Source organism: Onychostoma macrolepis, chromosome 22 (genome assembly GCF_012432095.1).
Source record: "Onychostoma macrolepis isolate SWU-2019 chromosome 22, ASM1243209v1, whole genome shotgun sequence".
Taxonomy (NCBI): domain Eukaryota; kingdom Metazoa; phylum Chordata; class Actinopteri; order Cypriniformes; family Cyprinidae; genus Onychostoma; species Onychostoma macrolepis.
The window spans coordinates 436,356-456,187 of record NC_081176.1 but is presented as its reverse complement, the minus strand read 5'-3'; the positions used below and the strand labels follow the sequence as shown (position 1 = coordinate 456,187).

At 35.4% G+C, this 19,832-nt stretch overlaps 1 protein-coding gene across 8 annotated transcripts in view; it reads right to left on the bottom strand.

Moving 5' to 3' along the window:
* Positions 1-19,832, bottom strand: part of LOC131531233 (NACHT, LRR and PYD domains-containing protein 12-like) — a 60,086-nt gene that overhangs the window by 17,419 nt on the left and 22,835 nt on the right. For 3 of the 8 annotated variants that reach the window (XM_058761876.1, XM_058761875.1, XM_058761874.1), the window contains 7 exons: positions 18,186-18,359; positions 14,922-15,095; positions 13,974-14,147; positions 13,713-13,886; positions 11,759-11,932; positions 11,411-11,572; positions 6,123-9,152 (listed from right to left, as the gene is read on the bottom strand). In XM_058761876.1, coding sequence (XP_058617859.1) covers positions 9,017-9,152; positions 11,411-11,572; positions 11,759-11,932; positions 13,713-13,886; positions 13,974-14,147; positions 14,922-15,095; positions 18,186-18,359 — 1,168 coding nt within the window. In that variant the 3' untranslated portion in view covers positions 6,123-9,016. Of the gene's footprint in view, positions 1-6,122; positions 9,153-11,410; positions 11,573-11,758; positions 11,933-13,712; positions 13,887-13,973; positions 14,148-14,921; positions 15,096-18,185; positions 18,360-19,832 lie in introns of those variants that run through there. The other 5 variants (XR_009268609.1, XR_009268611.1, XR_009268610.1 and 2 more) reach the window with 3 other exon arrangements.

The window sequence follows — 19,832 nt, the reverse complement described above, 5'->3', positions numbered from 1 at the left end:
ATTCAGTAGTGCAAATAAGGCAGATGTGAGGTAGGAGAGAAGAGTTAATAATATATGAGGAAGTGGATCAACGGGGGTTAGAGTTCAGTAAAGAGACAGCTCTGGGGAAGAAACTGTTCTTTAATCTGCTGGTCCTGGTCCGGAGGCACCAGAAACGCCTGCCGAAGGGCAGGAGAGAAAACAGTCTGTGGGCTGGGTGAGAGGAGTCCTTAAGGATGCTGCGAGCACGATGCAGACAGCGTTTCTTCTGGATGTGTTCGATGGCAGGTAGTGGAGTCCCTGTGATGCGCTGGGCAGTTTTCACCACCCGCTGCAGTGCCTTGCGCTCCGCAACAGAGCAGCTCCCATACCATACTGTGACACAGTTGGTCAGGATGCTTTCTATTGCGCAGCGATAGAAGTTCACCAGGATAGCCGAGGAGAGCTGATTCTTCCTCAGTGTCCTCAGAAAGAAGAGGCGCTGGTGAGCCTTCTTGACCAGGCTGGAGGTGTTGGTTTTCCACAACATGTCCGCCGAGATGTGGATCCCCAGGAACTTGAAACTGGAAACACGCTCAACAGCCATTCCATTGATGTGGATGGTGTCGTGTGTGTCTCTTGACTCCTTCCTGAAGTCCACGATGAGCTCCTTCGTTTTGGTGGTGTTGAGGAGCAGGTTATTTTCAGTGCACCATGTGGCCAGGTGCTGGATCTCCTCCCTATAGGCAGTCTCATCGTTGTTACTGATGAGGCCAATCACCGTGGTGTCGTCTGCAAACTTGACGATGGAATTAGATCCATACACAGGCTTGCAGTCGGAGGTGAAGAGGGAGTAGGGAAATGGGCTTAGCACACAGCCCTGTGGTACACCAGTGTTAAGTGTGATGGATGTGGAGCAGGTGAATCCTGATCGAACATTCTGGGGTCTGTTGGTCAGGAAGTCCAAAATCCAGTTACACATTGAGGTATTGATGCCCAGGTCTCCAAGTTTGGCTATTAACTTGGTTGGGATGACAGTGTTGAATGCTGAGCTGAAGTCAACAAACAGCATACGTGCATAAGTGTTCTTATTGTCCAGGTGAGTGAGCACAGAGTGCAGTGCCATGGAAACTGCACCCTCTGTGCTCCTATTGCTACGGTAGGCAAACTGGTGTGAGTCCAATGTGGATGGTAGAGAGTCTTTTAGGTGTTCCAGTATCTGAAATGTTCTGTATCATTTTATGAGACGATCATATTATGCTTTAATAGAGCAGTTTTATAGTCTTTCAACAAATATTCGTATGGAAATAATCACTATCCACATACTTGTATAAAAAGTGAGCTGATCTGCTGCTGATCCTGAATGGTTTGTTTAATGAGTGTTTATAGTCTGAAGCTCATCAATATTATCAGCTGCTGAAAATCCTCTTAATTTCATGTCAATAGATCCTGTTTTCACCTCATTTATTATGCTGATGACTTCAGATCCGTAAATTGCCACATTAAGCTCATTTTATTGGTGTGAAGATGTAACCCACTCAAATAATTGAGTTGATGGATTAATTGTGATAATTGAGAAACATTTTTTTTTCTTATTCACAATGTATTTTTTTTCTCTTGCTTAATGCATATTATGTTCAGGCATGTAAATTATACATTTATAAATGTATTTGTTTAATTTTGTTGCAAAATAGAATTTCGTCACTTGCGCGCCAGCTCGTGGTGAGAGAGATGCGAGCCGCGTTTCGGCTGTCGCTTAATCTTTACCATCCTCACCAATTCTTCTTTAAATATATGCCTGAACTGTTTCATTGCATTAGTGATCGGAGGATGCCGTTTGTGCTCGAAGATATCAGACTGTTTCATCGCATCGTGGTCGTTTTGGATTCACGCCAGGAGGGGGAAAACGAGTTGGATTTCACTACGGACGGATTGCGCAATCAGAGGGCTCGTTCGTAAAGGCGGAAACGTTTCTTCATCGTTCGTTTCTACGAGGACTCTGTAGGCACCTATACACTCATATTGACTGAACTGAGCCAAACACATTCCTACTTCTTTCAAGACTTTGGTATTCATCTATTTTTTTTTGGACTATTTCCTTTTTAAAAAAAAATTTCTCTTCCATTGTAATTGTTGATCGTCAGCTTTACTGTTCAAGGGCTGAATTTAATCAACTAAATTCATTAGTTGATTTATTGTTTGAATGTGTGAAAAGGTTTACAAGTATACTGCAAAGTAGTAAAAAGAGAAGAAAAGAAGATATACTGAATACAAAAAGTATACTCTAAAACTGATTTCTGTGTTTGTCTTATTCAAGCAGTTAGTGACTAAATTGAGATCTGAATTGCATACAAGTGCAGACACTTTTCATTAACACAATTTATTTGAAATTTTGTGTTCAGTGTGAGCCCCCGAACCCGAGACTCCAAATACTGTAATAAAAATAGTTTTTTTTATTTGGTGAGCTCAGACCCAATAGATATTTTTCCTCCTTTTCATTGCTATAAATCCAACACGTGGGTTACAAACAGACTTAAGCAAACAACAGACATCAGCTATTGTGCCTCCCTTTAATAAGTATTTAATAATAATAATAATATCATACTCTCCTTTCTTCCTAAACTCTTCTAATAACTGTTCTCTATCCTCCATAAACCTCCCATGATGCATCATGACACGTTCAAGCGTTTCACTTCCTCCACACCAATCACAGAGACCTGTTGGATGCTTAGACATTAACTTCTTTGATTTATTAAGTCCAGTGTGGCCTATTCTAAGTCTGGATAGTATGTTTTCCTCTCTTATATTCCCACTTGTGGCTGTATTGAATACATATGTCTTCCTTTGTTTTCCATTTCCCACTGATGTTGCCATCTTTGCATTATTTTTTATTATTATTATTGCTTTAATTTCATATCTGCTATATGATACGGTCATTTCTATACTGGTGTCCATCACAGCTTGTTTCGCCAGTCTGCTTCATTACCTTTCACTTCCACATGGGCTGGAACCCACATGAATATTACTCACCCTTTTCGCTCTAACATCTATAACTGCAAAATTTCAACTATTAAATCCTGTCTGGTGACTGCATATTTTTCTTCAATACTCAAGAGAGCATAACTAGAATCTGAGCATACTAAAACCTCCTTTAAAGCTGCTTCACTTATCCACCTTAAAGCCATGATTAATGAAATTAACTCTCCTGAAAATACTGGTAACTTATTTGAAATCCTTACTTTTCTGGAAATGAGTAATTTAGGAATGACATGCTATACCTACTTGATCATTATCTGGATTTTTCAATGCATCTGAGTACACTTGTATTAAATGTCCATACTCTATCCACAAATATTCCCTTACCCGGATTTCCTCGAAATTCACTCATTCCTTTTTTCTGCCTGTTTCTAGCATTTTTAGATCAACTGTAGGTTGAGGCAGAATCCACAACTGCTGATAAGGTCATTCTAGGAACAATACTTGATCCATTAATACCTAATTATTCTACTAAACCTTCAGTTATCCATCCAAATCTGTTACATTCCCGTTATCCATACTCCCAACATTTCTCTGGAACATGTATTGTGGGATGTGAGTTATCCTGAGCCATTAAGTTTGCCCAGTATACCGCAGTTAACTGGTGTCTTCTTAAATTGAGAGGCATCTCACCCAATTCTACTTGTAACGCTGAAACGGGAGATGACCTATACATATCCTTAATGCCTGTGCTTGAATTGTTTCTAATATTCCAAGATGTGTCTTTGCTGCAGAGCCATATACTGCACAGCCATAGTCCAGTATAGATCTGATTAACATTATGTAAATTGTGTTTGATGCCACACATCTAATTATATTCAACACTTTCTTGCATTTATCGTCCATCCCTTTAATGTGTTCTTTCCATGTAAGTCTACTGTCTAACCACACACCTAGAAATCTTATTTTAGACACCTGTTCTAGATTATGATTTTGGTGTCAACTCCTTTCCTTTTGTTAGTGAAGAGGACTACCTTTGTTTTTTTCCACAGAGAATTTGAACCCACACTGAAATGACCATATTGCAAACATTTGGACGTTTAATGACCGTTGAAAAATATATCCAAAATGAAAATTGAACCAACGTCTTTGATGTCTTCTGGCTGTGAACTGCATGTCTTTTCTGCACGTCCCTGGACATCTAACTGTGTCATCTTCTGGATGTTTATAAGATGTGCTGCATAATTTAAGTGTATACATTAACCTGCATATAAAATAATCACACACCCATTGTGTAACATCGTCAAAGGCATTAAATTATGTCTTGAGGTTTACACATCTGAACTTGACAAAGGTTGTAAAAAGGTCCAAAATCGGTCCTTTTTACAGTTTAGATATTTCTAAAAACAAAGTTTGGGGAAATTATTAGCCTTGCATCATGCCTAGTTATGTATTATAAATACATAACTGAAATCTGGATCTGGTGTCTGGTACAGAAGAAAAACTGATGGATAAAAAATAGACAAGATATGTAAGAAGATGTGTGATTTTAATTATAGGAAATGTATACAAATATTGTATTAAGCAATGACAGTTCAATTGTAATGAAGCAACAGAAAATTGAAAAATGAGAAGTATAAATTATTAAATAATTAAAAGTGTTTAAATACTGAGATGTAATATGATGGGTAAAAGACTGTATATTGAAAAAAGGTGATGAACCAAATTTTTGTACATGCTTTACATTGAAGACTTGAATCTCAATCCATTAGACACAGTAAAAGTGTGAGAGATGGGAGAGACCTGCCTTTATCTGTTCTCACATGGACAGATATTCAATGCGTATCTTCAAGAGGAGAGTACACTGGAGCACGCCAACATGAAATAACCTATTTACCATTGTGAAGCAGAGTATAAAAATTTGACCCTAACATGATATTATAAGAGTTATGGTGCTTAAATGACTCTACTTTGATTTGTTATACAGTAATGACTAAGAACTTTCCAAAAATGTTCCACACAAATGAGGGAAACATATTTACCCATAAAACATTTGAAGGAGGAGAAGAAATATTACCAAAGATAGATCTAACTGATTGGCTACTGCACTTTTCAATAATTAAATCAAATTTATCTAAAAACAAATATTTGGAGACCTTACTGACACCAAGTGCCCTGATTTCTGAGCAGAGAAAGTATTTTGACAGAAACAGAGTTCATGACAATACAATATTCTAGAGCTGAAATATGGCACTTAAATTTAAGTCATAGCTCATTAATACTCTAAAAACATTATTCAACAGCTGACCATCCCAAACCAATGTCTAAAAAAGTATTTATTTATTGTTTGTTTGTGTGATATTTATTCCAAATAAAAAAAGGAGTGAGGAGAAAAGTTGTTTAAAAATCAAACACCACGTTAAATGGATTTGCCTGCAAACATCAGATAATTTAAGAGTATTTTGTTAACATCAACATTGCATCTAAGAAAAAGAAAACGAACACCAAGCGGTTTAAATAAATGGTTAGAGAAAATATTCCACATAGAAGTACTATTTTTAATAAACTGTTTTAACCAATTTATTTTAAGTGTTTTGTACTGTTGAGAATGGCATGAAAATTAAGAGAAGCACAAGATGATCTTTACAAAGTTTTCTTCCATAGTGTGTGACCTCCTCCTCAACAGATTCCTTCAATCTCCTCAAAGTTAACACTCTTCAGTGGAAATCTCTCACATTTGCTAATATTAAGATTGAGACAAGGATATCTCAGAATTTTTTTTTCTTTTTTTTTTTTTTTTAAATAAAGTCTGAATATTATCCAATTTAAATGTTATTTTAATATTATGACCAAAAATATATTTTGTTTATTCTTCAAAGATTGTCCTCATTTGTAAATCTAAAAGTAAAAATGTAGGAAAACAAACAATTGATGACAAACAAACACTTTTATTTTAAAATCTAAAAAGACATTAAATTACCATCATAGCCAGCAGAATAGTGACCAGCAATCACCATTATAACATTTACAAATAGATTTCTGTCATGTTTTGTACTTGTGTAGGAAGTCACAGTTTCATGAAAAATAAACTTTTCTTCAAATTGTGAATAAAATGACACAAACCTCGAGTAAAAGGCACAGCATTTATAAACACTGAAGCTGTCAGTCAGTTCAGCACAAACTCACTGTGTGTGAAAACTCCCGTTTTAATCAATTCATCTGTCAAAACTACACAATCCATCTTTTATTTACATTGTGTTTCTGCTTTTGTTGTAATGAGAGGATTTGTGATTATTAGCAACAGACAGACACATAGCTAACTTAATATAAAATTAAAATAGAATAACAATGTGTATAAAATGTAAAAGATCACGCAAATGTTTTCAGTAACATGGAAATTTCAAATTGTAGATATGCTTTATATCTTTTGATACATTTAACTGCTGCACTTGACAATCACATTTAAGCAGTTGTATTTTTACTGATTAACATGAACGTGCGTGAACTTTCAGGAGCATGCGTGAACTCTGAGAATTCGCGAGCGACGGACGCGATCCAACATGGCAACACGCCGAGTATAAACAATTCCTCATATAACGCAAAATACAACATATAAGCCACGGAAATGATAGAAACATTGGAATTTTTTATAGACAGTTAATTTTTTGGATTACTCACCATGCCCCAGCCAAAGAAAAAGCAACCACGCCGGGAAGACTCCGCGGAATATAGAGGTATGTGTGCTAGAATCAATCAATAACAAACTGGCAATACTCAAACTTCTACACCAAGACATAAAAGACCTAAAGGCAAGTTTGGAATTCACTCAAACACAAATCGTATCCTTGCAAAACGATAACAACAAACTGCAAATCAAGATAACAACAATCACAACACAAATGGACAAAATCACAGAGGAAAACAAGCTCCTGAAAGAAAGTATCCTTGATCTTCAGTGTCGTAGTATGCGCGACTCCCTAATTTTCACAGGAATTTCCGAACAAATACAAGACAACCCAGAAGACGCAATAAAAGAATTCATGCACTCAAATCTGAAGATGCCAAAAGAAACAGTAGAGAAGGTAACCTTTCATCGCGTCCACCGTCTCGCCGTAAAAACAACCAGATAGCAGGTACCAAACGACCCCGACCAATAGTGGCAAAATTCGAACACTACAAACACAAAGAACTAGTAAAAAGTAAAGACAAAGAATTACGTGGAACGCACTATGGAATTAACGATCAGTTCCCACGAAAAATCTAAAGAACAAGGAGGATTATCAGCACCCAATTTCTAATATTACTATCTGGCAGCACAGTTACATCATTTAACTAATTGGATTAATAACAATCACCTTCAAAACCCATGGATACAACTTGAACAATCAGCATGCAAGGAAATTCCAATATCAGACTTGCCACGATTCAGCAACACCATCAACAAGCACAATCTATTTCTAAATACTGCAATCCAGACAACACTAACAGCTTGGTGGAAAACTAATAAAATAACCGGCCATCCCCTTTCACTACATACTTTCTCGCCAATATGGAATAATCCAGACTTCACTATCAATAAACACCAATTAGTTAATAAAGCCTGGATGGAGAAGGGCATCCTGTATTTACATCACTTCTACATGAATAATACCTTCATTCCATTTACAGAATTATCAAAAACGTATAACTTAAACAAAAATCAAATTTTCTATTATCTACGAATAAAGAGTGCAATAACAGCTAAAACTGGAAACACGCAAATACAACCACATTCCTTATTGGAAAACATTCAGAAGATCAGTTCATCATCAAAATCAATAAGTAAGCTATACAACGTAATATTATCTGCGGACAAAACATGCTCTGTACCAATCACAAAATGGGAACAGGACCTCAGCATATCCACAGACACCAATTTTTGGAATCAAATCTGTAAAAATATATTCAACTTCAGCGTTAATAAAAATATACAATTAATTCAATACAAAGTCATTCACAGAACACATTTAACTCAACAAAAACTGTTTAAAATGGGTATAGCAGAATCAGATAAATGTACACACTGTATGCTTAACACGCCGGATACATATTTGCATGCAATATGGTCATGTCCACCTGTTACTTTGTTCTGGAAGGAAGTCCTTAAAACAATTTCAACACATTTCAATTGTGACATTCCAATTACTTCATCACTATGCCTTTTAGGTGATACCTCAGTAATATCCACTACAATAGAATACACCGCTCCACTTGTCTCTAGCTATCGCCAAGAAAACAATTCTCATAAACTGGAAAAATAAAAACCAAATTTCTGTCACACAATGGTCTCAGTTATTAAAAGAACACATAACAAATGAAAGACAAACCGCTATAGTTAAAAACCAACTGGACATATTTACACTACAATTCACACCTCTCCTCTTCTATCTGGACATTTAGGTATCTTCCATCTATTATTTTTTTATATTATATCCCACATTGTTATTATATATTGTATACTATATATTCACTATCTAATGGTGAATTGATGCCCTATATTATTATAATAGAATAAGAAGTGTTAGATTATATAAATATACTGCATCAATATATATCTTGACATATTCCTATTCTATTTAATTCCAGCTAATTACATAATTACATACATCTTATATACAGCATGAATTATATAATTGATTACAAATCTTTATACGTAAATATATAGATGTGTGGGTATGTGTATGCATATGTACACGAAGGAAATGTGTGTTTGTATGTATGGGTGTGTGTGTACCTACTTAACCATATTTTGGGGACAAATTTGTACCCAAAAGTGAGCTAAACCTGACAAAATCTCCAAAAACCTCCCTTTGGGGACGTCCTCATTTGTAAAACCAGTTTAAAAATAAAGTAAACAAAGGTTTTTTGAAATTGTAAAAATACAGAAAGTTTCCTGTAAGGGGTAGGTTTAGGTGTAGGGCAATAGAATATACGGTTTGTACAGTATAAAAACCATTACGCCCATGGAATGTCCCCATTTAGATAGCTAAGTAAACGTGTGTGTGTGTGTGTGTATATCTATCTACCTATCTATCTATCTCAATTATGTATGATCAAGACTCATCTGAGCTTCTTCCTCCTCTGAATATATACAGCGTTTATCGTCTTTTGGTGATTGAACTCCATCAGGTATTTCTTGTGACTGAACTGTGACTTCTGGTGATGGATCTCTATCTACACTGTAAGGTGGAACAGAAGAGAAGATAATCAGAGTTCAATGGAACAAAGTACAAATTAGTTACTATATTTCAATCACATTTTTTTTTGCAGTAAAAAAAAAAAGTTGCATTAAAAATCCTGTAATTAGAATAATTACTGACCATACCTGATTTTGAATACATATTTTTAAAACAGTATTTGTGTTTTAAATATATGCAATAACATTTAGAACATGAATTCCATTCTGTTTGTGTCTCTATTGAGTCAATATAAAGTGAAACACATACTAACGTGTGTACGCCAAATATAATAAATAAGGAACAAATACAAATGTGATTTTACCTTAAAACAAAAAGCTTTCAGTTAAATGTTCCACTAGTTAAAGCTGTTTGTCCTCTAGTTTAAACATGTTTGTATTGTTCTCAGTAAATAACTGAAATTATTGCACATCTTCCTGGAATACTGGATTCTGATTGCTCAGTCGTGACAGTCTGAGGTGTGTTATTCATTAGATGTGTTATCATTAGCGATGCAGAATAACACACAGTCATATGGTATTTGAGTCCGGCATTTCTTTCACTTCTCTCGTATCACACCGCCGCGCTCTCACTCGTTTCATTCAAACACAACTGCTATTAGCTTGTGCCTCAGTTACTGACTGTATTTACCGTCAAACCAAACCGGAGGAGATTCCTGTTAATAGCAGGCTTGCGGAGACATTGTTAAAAGTGTGTTTTGTTGTTAAAGTTGTTGCTAACTGACGAGAAGTGTTTAGCTGAATCTAAATTCACCCCCATATACCCTCATTCACTATTCCCTACATTAGGACACTAATACAGTTCAGCTGAAGGAGTGAATGAAAACCAGTGAATTTGGACACTGAGTGCACTGGAAGAACTGCCGCTTTTGCATAGTCTGTGCTGCTGTTTAATAATCATTTGAAACTAGCAAACTATCAGGTCCAGTATGAAATTATTTATCTTGAACGGTCATGGAAATTATGTATAAACCCTAATTAAACAATTAAATTTACAACAAATTTATATTTGTACTGTATTACGCCACAAGCAAGCAGTTTATAAAATGAATGGCTGGATGCTTCAGCTGCGGGTGCCATCTTTTGGCGAGACGCGGGAATTAATTCGGCATGCAACTCTCACAGTGCATTATGGGTATTCTCTAGCCGTTGGGCATACATCAGTTGTACACTCTTTACTGCCAGGGCTGGGAAGGTTACTTTTAAAATGTATTTCACTACAGATTACAAAATACATGCTTTAAAAAGTAATCAGTAATATATTTCGTTAGATTACTCAGGTTTAGTAACTTAATCTAAATACTTTAGAATACTTTGAAATATTTAAGCTATATAACACAAAGGAACATAACTTAATTTCTTGTTTTTGTTTTCTCTTTGCATTTTTCAGTTTTCATTCATTCATCAGTTTTCCACAGCATTTCTATGAACGACGAAAAAAAAGTTGTGTCATTTAAATCTACCAATCAATATAATAAATGAACAGGCTGCTGCAAGCAGTCTTTTTTTTTTTTTCAACGGAGAATCAGTTGCCTTATTGGTTAAAATCCCCAAACTGTTTACATAAATATTAAATTAAGAAATTACATTAAAATTAAAAGTAATCACTTTGGTAATCTAAAATACTTTTCGGTTGTAACTGTAATTTGATTACCACCTATTTAAAATGTAATTATAACAAAATACAGTTACTCATATTTTGTATTTTAAATACGTATAAAAACATGTATTTCGTTACTCCCCAGCCCTGGTTACTGCTGTGCATTGTGGGATTGAATGAGTGCACTCGAGAACAAGCGGCTGGATGTTTATCTCTTACATAAAGTAATTGTAAAGTAATGTGACGTGTTGCTTGTCAAAGTAAAAACACACAAGAGACAGAGACATTGATCATGTGATGCTGGACGACTGTGAGCTGAAGCTGGAATCTGCTCTGATTTTACCAGCCTTTTCCTACAATCTGACCAAATCTATTTCAAACTGTAATGATTCACTATTACTGATGTAATTAATAAAGCAGCTGTTGCTGTATAAAGCTGTGACAGTGTGCTTTTGATCTCTTTCCTGCTTTGTGTTAAACATTTTTATTAACTTTACAATTAATTCTGACACAAACCCTTTGAAATAAAGCTTGATGATAATTTGATGAACTCTTTTCACAAATATTTGAAAGTTAATATTTGTTCATATATCAGAGGTAACTAAACATTACTTTCTGATATTAAATATATATTCACTCACCTCAGTTCACAGTTTGAGTCTCGTAGCACATCAATGAGCTGCTGCTTTGAGTCTCCAATCATATTGTGTCTCAGATCAAGCTCTTTTAGAAACTGCAGTGCTTTTGTGTTTGTCAAAGACTGAGTTAAAGAAGAAACATCTGTAATACCACAGTCATGAAGACTAGAAAGAGACAAACAGAGGAAGATAGATCATCTTACAAACAAATCATTAAGGTGAAGAATTTTTCACAAATATAATGTGAACCCATGAACCCACTCATCATGAGATATTGAGTATAAAGTGTTTTGGTTTAAACTGTTGAAGTGATTTTCATCATTTTGATTCTTGTATGTGAATGTTACTGACCTCAGTTTCTCCAGTTTACAGCGTGAATCCTTCAGTACGTCACACAAGTGATTCACTCCTGTGTTTTTTATTTGATTCCAGTTCAGGTTCAGTTCTCTCAGGTGTGATGGGTTTGATTTCAGAGCTGAAGTCAGGATGAGACACTGTTTCTCTGTAATACTGCAAGCAAACAGACTGAAGACAGAATGAGAAAAGACAATGAATCATGTGCGAGTAATTCATCATGTGTTAATACCACACAGTGCAATAATTAAAAAAACATTGCCAAAAAACTTATTATATGACCATAAACAAAAAACAGAAAAAAAAAAGATTAACAAAGTAGATTAAGATATAGGATCAACTATAGAACTACTTAAAAAAATAAAATAAAAGGTGTTTCTGAATTACAATTTACCTGAAGACATTTTAACCACTTAAACTCTGTGGACAACGGGGCTAAAGGCCCACCTTAAGAATAAATGTGCTATTCACTGCACCTAAAATGTATAATTGCAAAAAATTATAATAATAATAATAATAATAATAATAATAATACGCTGTATTGAACATTAATGGAGCAACAAATTTTGTGTGAAAATAAACCATTCAAGTTGTTTATTTTGTTTAAAAATCTTATAAATGTATGGATTATAAAGGTGGCAAGAGTGGCCTTTTACCCCACACACAGTATTGATACAAATACTTATAGCTAAAATAATGTTTTTTAAAATAATGTCTAAGTTAATACTTGTTCAAAACAAACACTTTAGCAAAGTTTGCACTATTTTCTGCTTATTTTGAAAAATAAAATAATTAATTTTTGTTCAATACATACTGTCATTAAAATATAAAAAAAATACATAAAGATATATTTTAAAATATAGAAAAAAAATCATTTTAATAAGTAAAGATTCTGAAAGTATTGATGGAAATCCAATAACAATTGAATATATATTTACAGTCGTAACAACAAATTATGTTTTATTATATGATATGATTAATATCGTTTTTAAATGTTTCATTCTAAACATGGAGATTATCTCTAATATGGACACCCAACATAATATATGATATTTACCACCGGAATCTAACCATGTCATGTCAACAAATGGAAAAGTCAGCGATCTATTAATTATCATGTTAATAACTGTGTGCCTTTAGCCCCAACAGCAGGGGCACTTTTTACCCCAAATACCATACTTTTACATATTCTTTTGTTATTTAAAAACTGTTGCTTTAATTATCTTAAACAAAACAATTCATAAAAAAGACCTTTGTCTCAAAATATATGCATTAATTTTAGGGATTCTCATTTGCTGCTTAAATCTACAACATTTTTAAAAACATAAAATATTAGATCAAGTAATCACAGAATCAACGTTGTGCTGCTGCCGGCGATCGCGTCAAAGATCAGATAAATATACACCTGCATCTTGAAAAACGGATGTTTTGGAAAGTGCTACGCCAAGTTTTTGTGGCATCTAGTGGTTTAGATGAAAATAATATCAAAGGTGTCTTTTACCTCGGGGTGCCTTTAGCCCTGATGTACCCCGCTTTATCATCAATAAACATTTTTTTTGCAATTGTCATTCTTTATTGTACAGTATTTCTGAGTGAATGCGAAAAAAAAAAAAAAAAAAAAAAGTATGGCAGGATTTAATTTGGCCCATTAACAATTAACTGGATTGCTGTCGTTTGTTATTCCTGTGATCTCCGGTGATTGACAGATTTTCCTGCTCCATCATCAGAGGAGAGAAGAGATGTTGTTGTGAGGGAGAAGGAAATTATTTAGATGAAAGATCAGGAGGGCACATCAATTAGAAATGCATTATGTGCGTGGATAAATCATTTAAGCATTGCAATATTCCATAAAAAAATAATAACTGTCAACTTTAATTTCACAGTGACCTTCTGAAACTAAACAGTAAACATTAATCTCACTGTAACTGCTGTAAAGTATAATGATACTAACTCTAGTTTCTCCAGCTTGCATTGTGGGTTCATCAGTAGATCACTGAGGTTTTTCACTCCAGATTCTCCTAGTTTATTCCTGCTCGGGTTCAGTTCTCTCAGGTGTGATGGGTTTGATTTCATAGCTGAAGTCACAGCAGAACAACCTTCATCTGTCAAATAACAGTAGCTTAACCTACATTGAGAGAAATGAGAAAAGACACTTCATTCGGTATAATTTAAATAAAACACTTTTTTATTCTTGTATGTGAATGTTACTGACCTCAATCTCTCCAGTTTACAGCGTGAATCCTTCAGTACGTCACATAAGTGATTCACTCCTGTGTTTTTTATTTGATTCCAGCTCAGGTCCAGTTCTCTCAGGTGTGATGGGTTTGATTTCAGAGCTGAAGTCAGGATGAGACACTGTTTCTCTGTAATACTGCATACACGCAGACTGAAGACAGAAAGAGAAAAGACAATGAATCAGACATGTTATGTTCATGTGTGAGTTAAATTAATCATGAGTAAACACCATACAGTGCAATAAATAAAATGTTGCTAAAACCTGAAAACAATATAAGTGAATAAATAATCATACAGCCATAAACTAAAACTAGAATTTGAGGATACTAGTTACATTTCAAGTCTGGAAAATCTTTAGTCAGACCAAAAAAAAAAAGGTTTGTGATTTGTAACGTAATTAAGATACAGGATCAACTACAGAACCACTTTAAAATAACATTAAAAATGTAAAAATTGAATTTTTAATGTAACAAATCAAGAAAAATCTGTTCATAACTCAAAATTGACTTCAAGACATTTTAAGATTGTAGTTTACAGTCAACAAATACAACATTTTGTGATCATATTTTGTTCTAATCGTGATGCATGTCTGAGTGAAACAGCTTTTTGAAAAAAAAGAGCAGGTCAGGAATTCATTTTTGATGAAAAACTGGATAATTGTTGTTTGTTATTGCTGTGATCTCGTGACTGACAGGTTTTCCCACCTTCACATCAGACAAGAGAAGAGATGTTTTTGTGAGGGAAAGGGAGTTATTTTCATTAAAGATCACAAGGGTACATTCATTTTTGGAAATAAATTATGTACCCAGATAAATCAATCATAATAACCACCGAAATATTGTCGATTTTGATTTCGTGATTTTAAGAAACTAAACGGTAAACTTTAATAATCACTGTAACTGCTGTAGAGTATAATGATACTAACTCTAGTTTCTCCAGCTTGCATTGTGTGTTCATCAGTAGATCACTGAGGTTTTTCACTCCAGAGTCTCCCGGTTTATTCCCTCTCAGCTCCAGTTCTCTCAGGTGTGATGGGTTTGATTTCAGAGCTGAAGTCACAGCAGAACAACCTTCATCTGTCATTTCACAGTATCCTAACCTACATTGAGAGAAAGAGAGAAGATAGAAGAAAACCATTTAATAAAGTCACAATGTCTTGATAAAACAAAAAACAGAGGAAGAGTGCCCGGATACCTTTGGATAATTTTCCACAATTTGGTCTTCAAAACAGAAAAACAAAAAAGTAGTTAATTTAATCAAACAATTTACACTTCTCATGGTTTATGTACAATTTGCCCTGATTCTTGATAGAAATACAAAGAAGTTTTAATTCCCAACAACCTTGTGTAGAAGGTGTTAAAATATTTCATATCTTTTTATTTCTGATATAATTCCCATTTCATCTTTTGTCTAAAAAAGCATATCGTCTAAAATAAAAGTTCTGACTGCTGTGTATTTGTGCTTAAATTGATACTGGTCTGCACATCACTACAACGTAAATGCATTGGCTCTGCTCTGTCCAGTGGCTCGATCAGCTTTGATACACGGATTCAACTTTGCACATCTAAATAAAACTGTAGGTTTGTCTGGGTGTAGATGTGAAGTACAGTAATATTTCTCTGAAACAGGTAAGGTTGAAGAACCAATGCCTGGACAGAATAAAGCCCAGTCTGGACCGGTTCTGTTCGGTTGTGTTAGACATTCATTAATCTGGTGGTTTGATGGCAGAGAGATGATATGGAGCATCAATAAACACTATGAATATGTCCTGCTACAGCAGCACAGAACTATTCTGTTGCGTCCCATTAATAAACACAATGATAACAGTTCTGTCTCATTGGATAAAAGTGAAATGTTTGTGTAATTTTGGTATTATTAACTGAAATTATTGGATATTTGGGTTGTGTATTTGACCTGCTGTATGAGCAACAAGTGAAGCGGACAGAAATGAGCTCATTACATGTTTCAAATGTTTAGTCAAGTCAAGTCAAGTCAAGTTGAGCTTTATTGTCATTCCGCTACATGCGGGGGCATACAGTGGAACGAAATGTCGTGCCTCACAGGACCACGGTGCTACATAAATACAGGCATACAGCAATGAAGTAAAACAATATAACCTATACACAACTATCCTACTGATAGATTTTGACTATAAATATACTATATATAAAAATTTTTTTTTTACCTATACATAAACTAAAAATACAAACTATACAAACTATACGAGTGCTTCAGATAAATACTGTACATGTGCGAAGAGAAACATTGTGAGTCAGCATCTGGCTGGGGAACAGTGCAGGATGATTTGTAGTGCATGAGCATGTAAACATACGTATATTACTAAGTCTTTTTGTGGGATTTGTATACACACAGCAGTGTGTGTGGAAAATGACTAGTTCGCATAGAGGAGGAGAGTGTGCTACTACAGGTGGTTTGTACAGGCCCACTCACCTGCGTGTAGCACACTTCGATTGCACAAAAAAAAAAGTTCCATAAGTTTCAGATGGTCCATGTTTCAGGAGGTAGGGGGTTTGTATGGGGGTTCAGAGAGGGGCGGGGTGATTTGAGTTCAGGGCTCTCACAGCCTGGGGGAAAAAGCTGTTGAGCAGTCTGGCAGAGCGGGCTCTGATGCTCTGGTACCGTCTTCCTGATGGTAGGAGCTGGAAGAGACTGCGGGAGGGGTGTGTGGAGTCCTTCACGATACTGTTGGCTTTGCTGGAGCATCGCGTAAGGAAGATGTCCAGGATGGAGGGGAGAGGGGCACCGATGATTTTTGCAGCTGTGTTCACTGTCCGCTGGAGGGTCTTGCGGTCTGGATTTCTTACCCCAAGATTTCTTACATAAGGTTGAACACTAGCGGAAAGGGACCCTAAATTAAAATCGGATGAAGTTCTAGAGTGACCTAAAATCAAAATTTCACTTTTGCTTTCGTTTAACTGTAGAAAATTATCAGCCATCCAACCTTTTATCTCCTCAAGACAATCGTACAGCACATCCAAAGAGCCACCGCCGTCAGTTTTTGCTGGAAGATAAAACTGTGTATCGTCAGCATAACAGTGGTAGGATATTTTATATTTCTTAAAAATGGCACCCAAAGGAAGCATGTATAATGAAAAAAGAAGAGGGCCTAAGATGGAACCTTGGGGCACGCCACATGACAAAGGAGCCAATGAAGAAGAAAACTTCCCAATACTCACTGAGAAGGTTCTATCTTTAAGATAAGAGGCCAACCACTGCAGAGCGACACCCTAAATACCCACCAACTTTTCCAGCTGCTGTAACAGAATACTATGATCGATTGTGTCGAATGCCGCACTAAGATCCAACAAAACAAGTACCGCATAAGAACCAGTGTCAAGAACTTGCAGAAGGTCATTGCTGACTTTCAACAATGCAGTTTCAGTGCTGTGTAGTGATCTAAAACCCGACTGGAAAGTGTCTAGAACATTGGACATACTAATGTAGGAATCCAACTGACTGTAGACAACTCTCTCTAACAGTTTTGAGATAAAAGGTAATTTGGAAATAGGCCTGAAATTACTGAAAATAGAATGGTCAAGATGAGGTTTCTTTAGCAGAGGATGAACTATAGCATGTTTAAAACTAGCCGGTACAACTCCACTTTCCAAAGAGTTATTAATGATAGCTGTTACAGCCGGACTCAAGGTTGCAAACACTTCCTTAAGTAGACGAGCTGGAATGACATCAGACTCACAGGTGGACAGTTTAACCTTAGAAACAATACCAGCTAGCTGTACAGAGGAAATGGGGTGAAAACAGGTTAACAACTCTGTAGGTGAACAGCTCAATGGAGGATCAAATATTGATGGCTTAATAGAAGCTCTGATATCCTGTACTTTATTGTCAAATAATTTTACAAAGTTCTCACAGGTCTCCCGAGACGGATCAAGAGACGGGGCAGGTATGGGATTTAGTACCAAATCAAAAGTCTTAAACAGCATCCTCGGCCGGTTCACATTTTCAGTAATAAGTTTAGAAAGAAATTCAGACTTAGCCTCTTTGACTGATTTTTGGTAACTAGCTAAGCATGCTCTTAGACACTGATATGAGACTTGGAGTTTGTCCCTTTTCCATTTTCGCTCTACCTAACATAATATAATATATTTATACATAAGGTAATTAATTCACATGCATATCATTTATTTTGCATTATTTCATCACGTCTCACCTCAGTGTCTTCAATTGACAGTTTGGATCCTGTAGTAAATCACTGAGCTGCTTCACTCCTGATTGTCCAGGATCATTTCCTGTGAGATCCAGCTCTATCAGGTATGAAGGGTTTGACCTCAGAGCTGAAGACAGAGCTTTATAACCTTCTTCAGTGATACTGCAGTCTGAAAGTCTATTAAAAAAAGATGTTATTCTTCCTCATAACACAGATTGTCATACAAGTACGTGTTCTATAAAAGAAAAAGAAAAAGATGCACTATGGGAATTTTGGCCTGAACGGACCCTTTTCACGGTTTAGTTGGGTAAAGTTCTAGATTGTTGAATGTAAACTACAACAAATGCAATTTTTGCATTATTTTCCACAATTATAACCTACAGTTGCAATCAAATTTACTCAACCCCTCAGAGACTGCATAACTTTACAAATACAAGCTTGTCTGAAGATCCAGGATAAAATAAAAATTGCATCTATAACAGTTCACTGCCATACTAAAAGTGATAGTCAATATATAAATGTAATATTTTTGAGTATTTTAATAACAGGAGGTATGACATAATTATTCAACATTGCTGTTTTTAAGTCACTTATTTGCATGGTGGGGAATAAAATAGTCTCAAAACACAATTAAGCCTTTAGAAACTCGCTTTAGAAATTAGCTTGAGCTGTTACACATACATAAAGTTAGCCTATGTATGTGCTGAAGTTGAGTAGCAAAAATGGCAAAGTCAACAGAGATCTCACAAAAGCTATAGAGAAGCTATAGAGAATAAATCATTTTATTACTTTAGAAAGTCTAAGGCTATATGAAGATTTCCAAGACATTAAAAGCTCCCAGGCTTAGCTTTAAAGGTGCCATAGAATGGAAAACGGTCTTTACCTTGGCATAGTTGAATAATAAGTTTTCTGTACATGGAAATGACATACAGTGAGCCTCAAACACCATTGTTTCCTCTTTCTTACATAAATCTCGTGAATAAAAAAGACCACTGAAAAATAGGCGAATCAGAACATATCACCGACTGTGACGTAACAGTCGGGATCACAAATAGTTACGCTCCCCAACATTTGACAAGAATTGTGATGCCTTTGGTGCAAAGACTGAAGCTGACAATCAATGGACTTTCCTGCAGGGCAGCCATCCCAAAGTACACATCCAAATCTAATTTTGCTTGGTTCAGGGATCAGTCATAGAATGTTATTGAGTGTCATGTTCAGTCTCCAGATTTAATTCTCATTGAAAATATCTGGTTGAATTTAAAGAAAGCAGTGGCAAATGTGAAAACCAAAGATTATCTGTCTTTTTGGGGATTGAATAATTTTGAACATGAATGTTTAGAGCCAGTTTGAATTTTAGCATGATTCATCAATGTTACATTCTCAGAATCACTCAAAACGGTATTAACAAACTTTCTCTAATACTTTACTGATGCCTTTGTTGAATTGTTTTCAAAAAATTGTTCTCTACAGCAAAATGTCTTGCAAGTTAAGGGGGTTGAATAATATTGATTGCAACTGTATTATAACCTTCTTCAGTGATACTGCAGTCACACATTAAAAACATTTATTACACCATTAGCATATTAACATTTCCCATCACCTCAAAAAAACAATCTGTTTGTCAACATTTTATAAAATGTATCTACA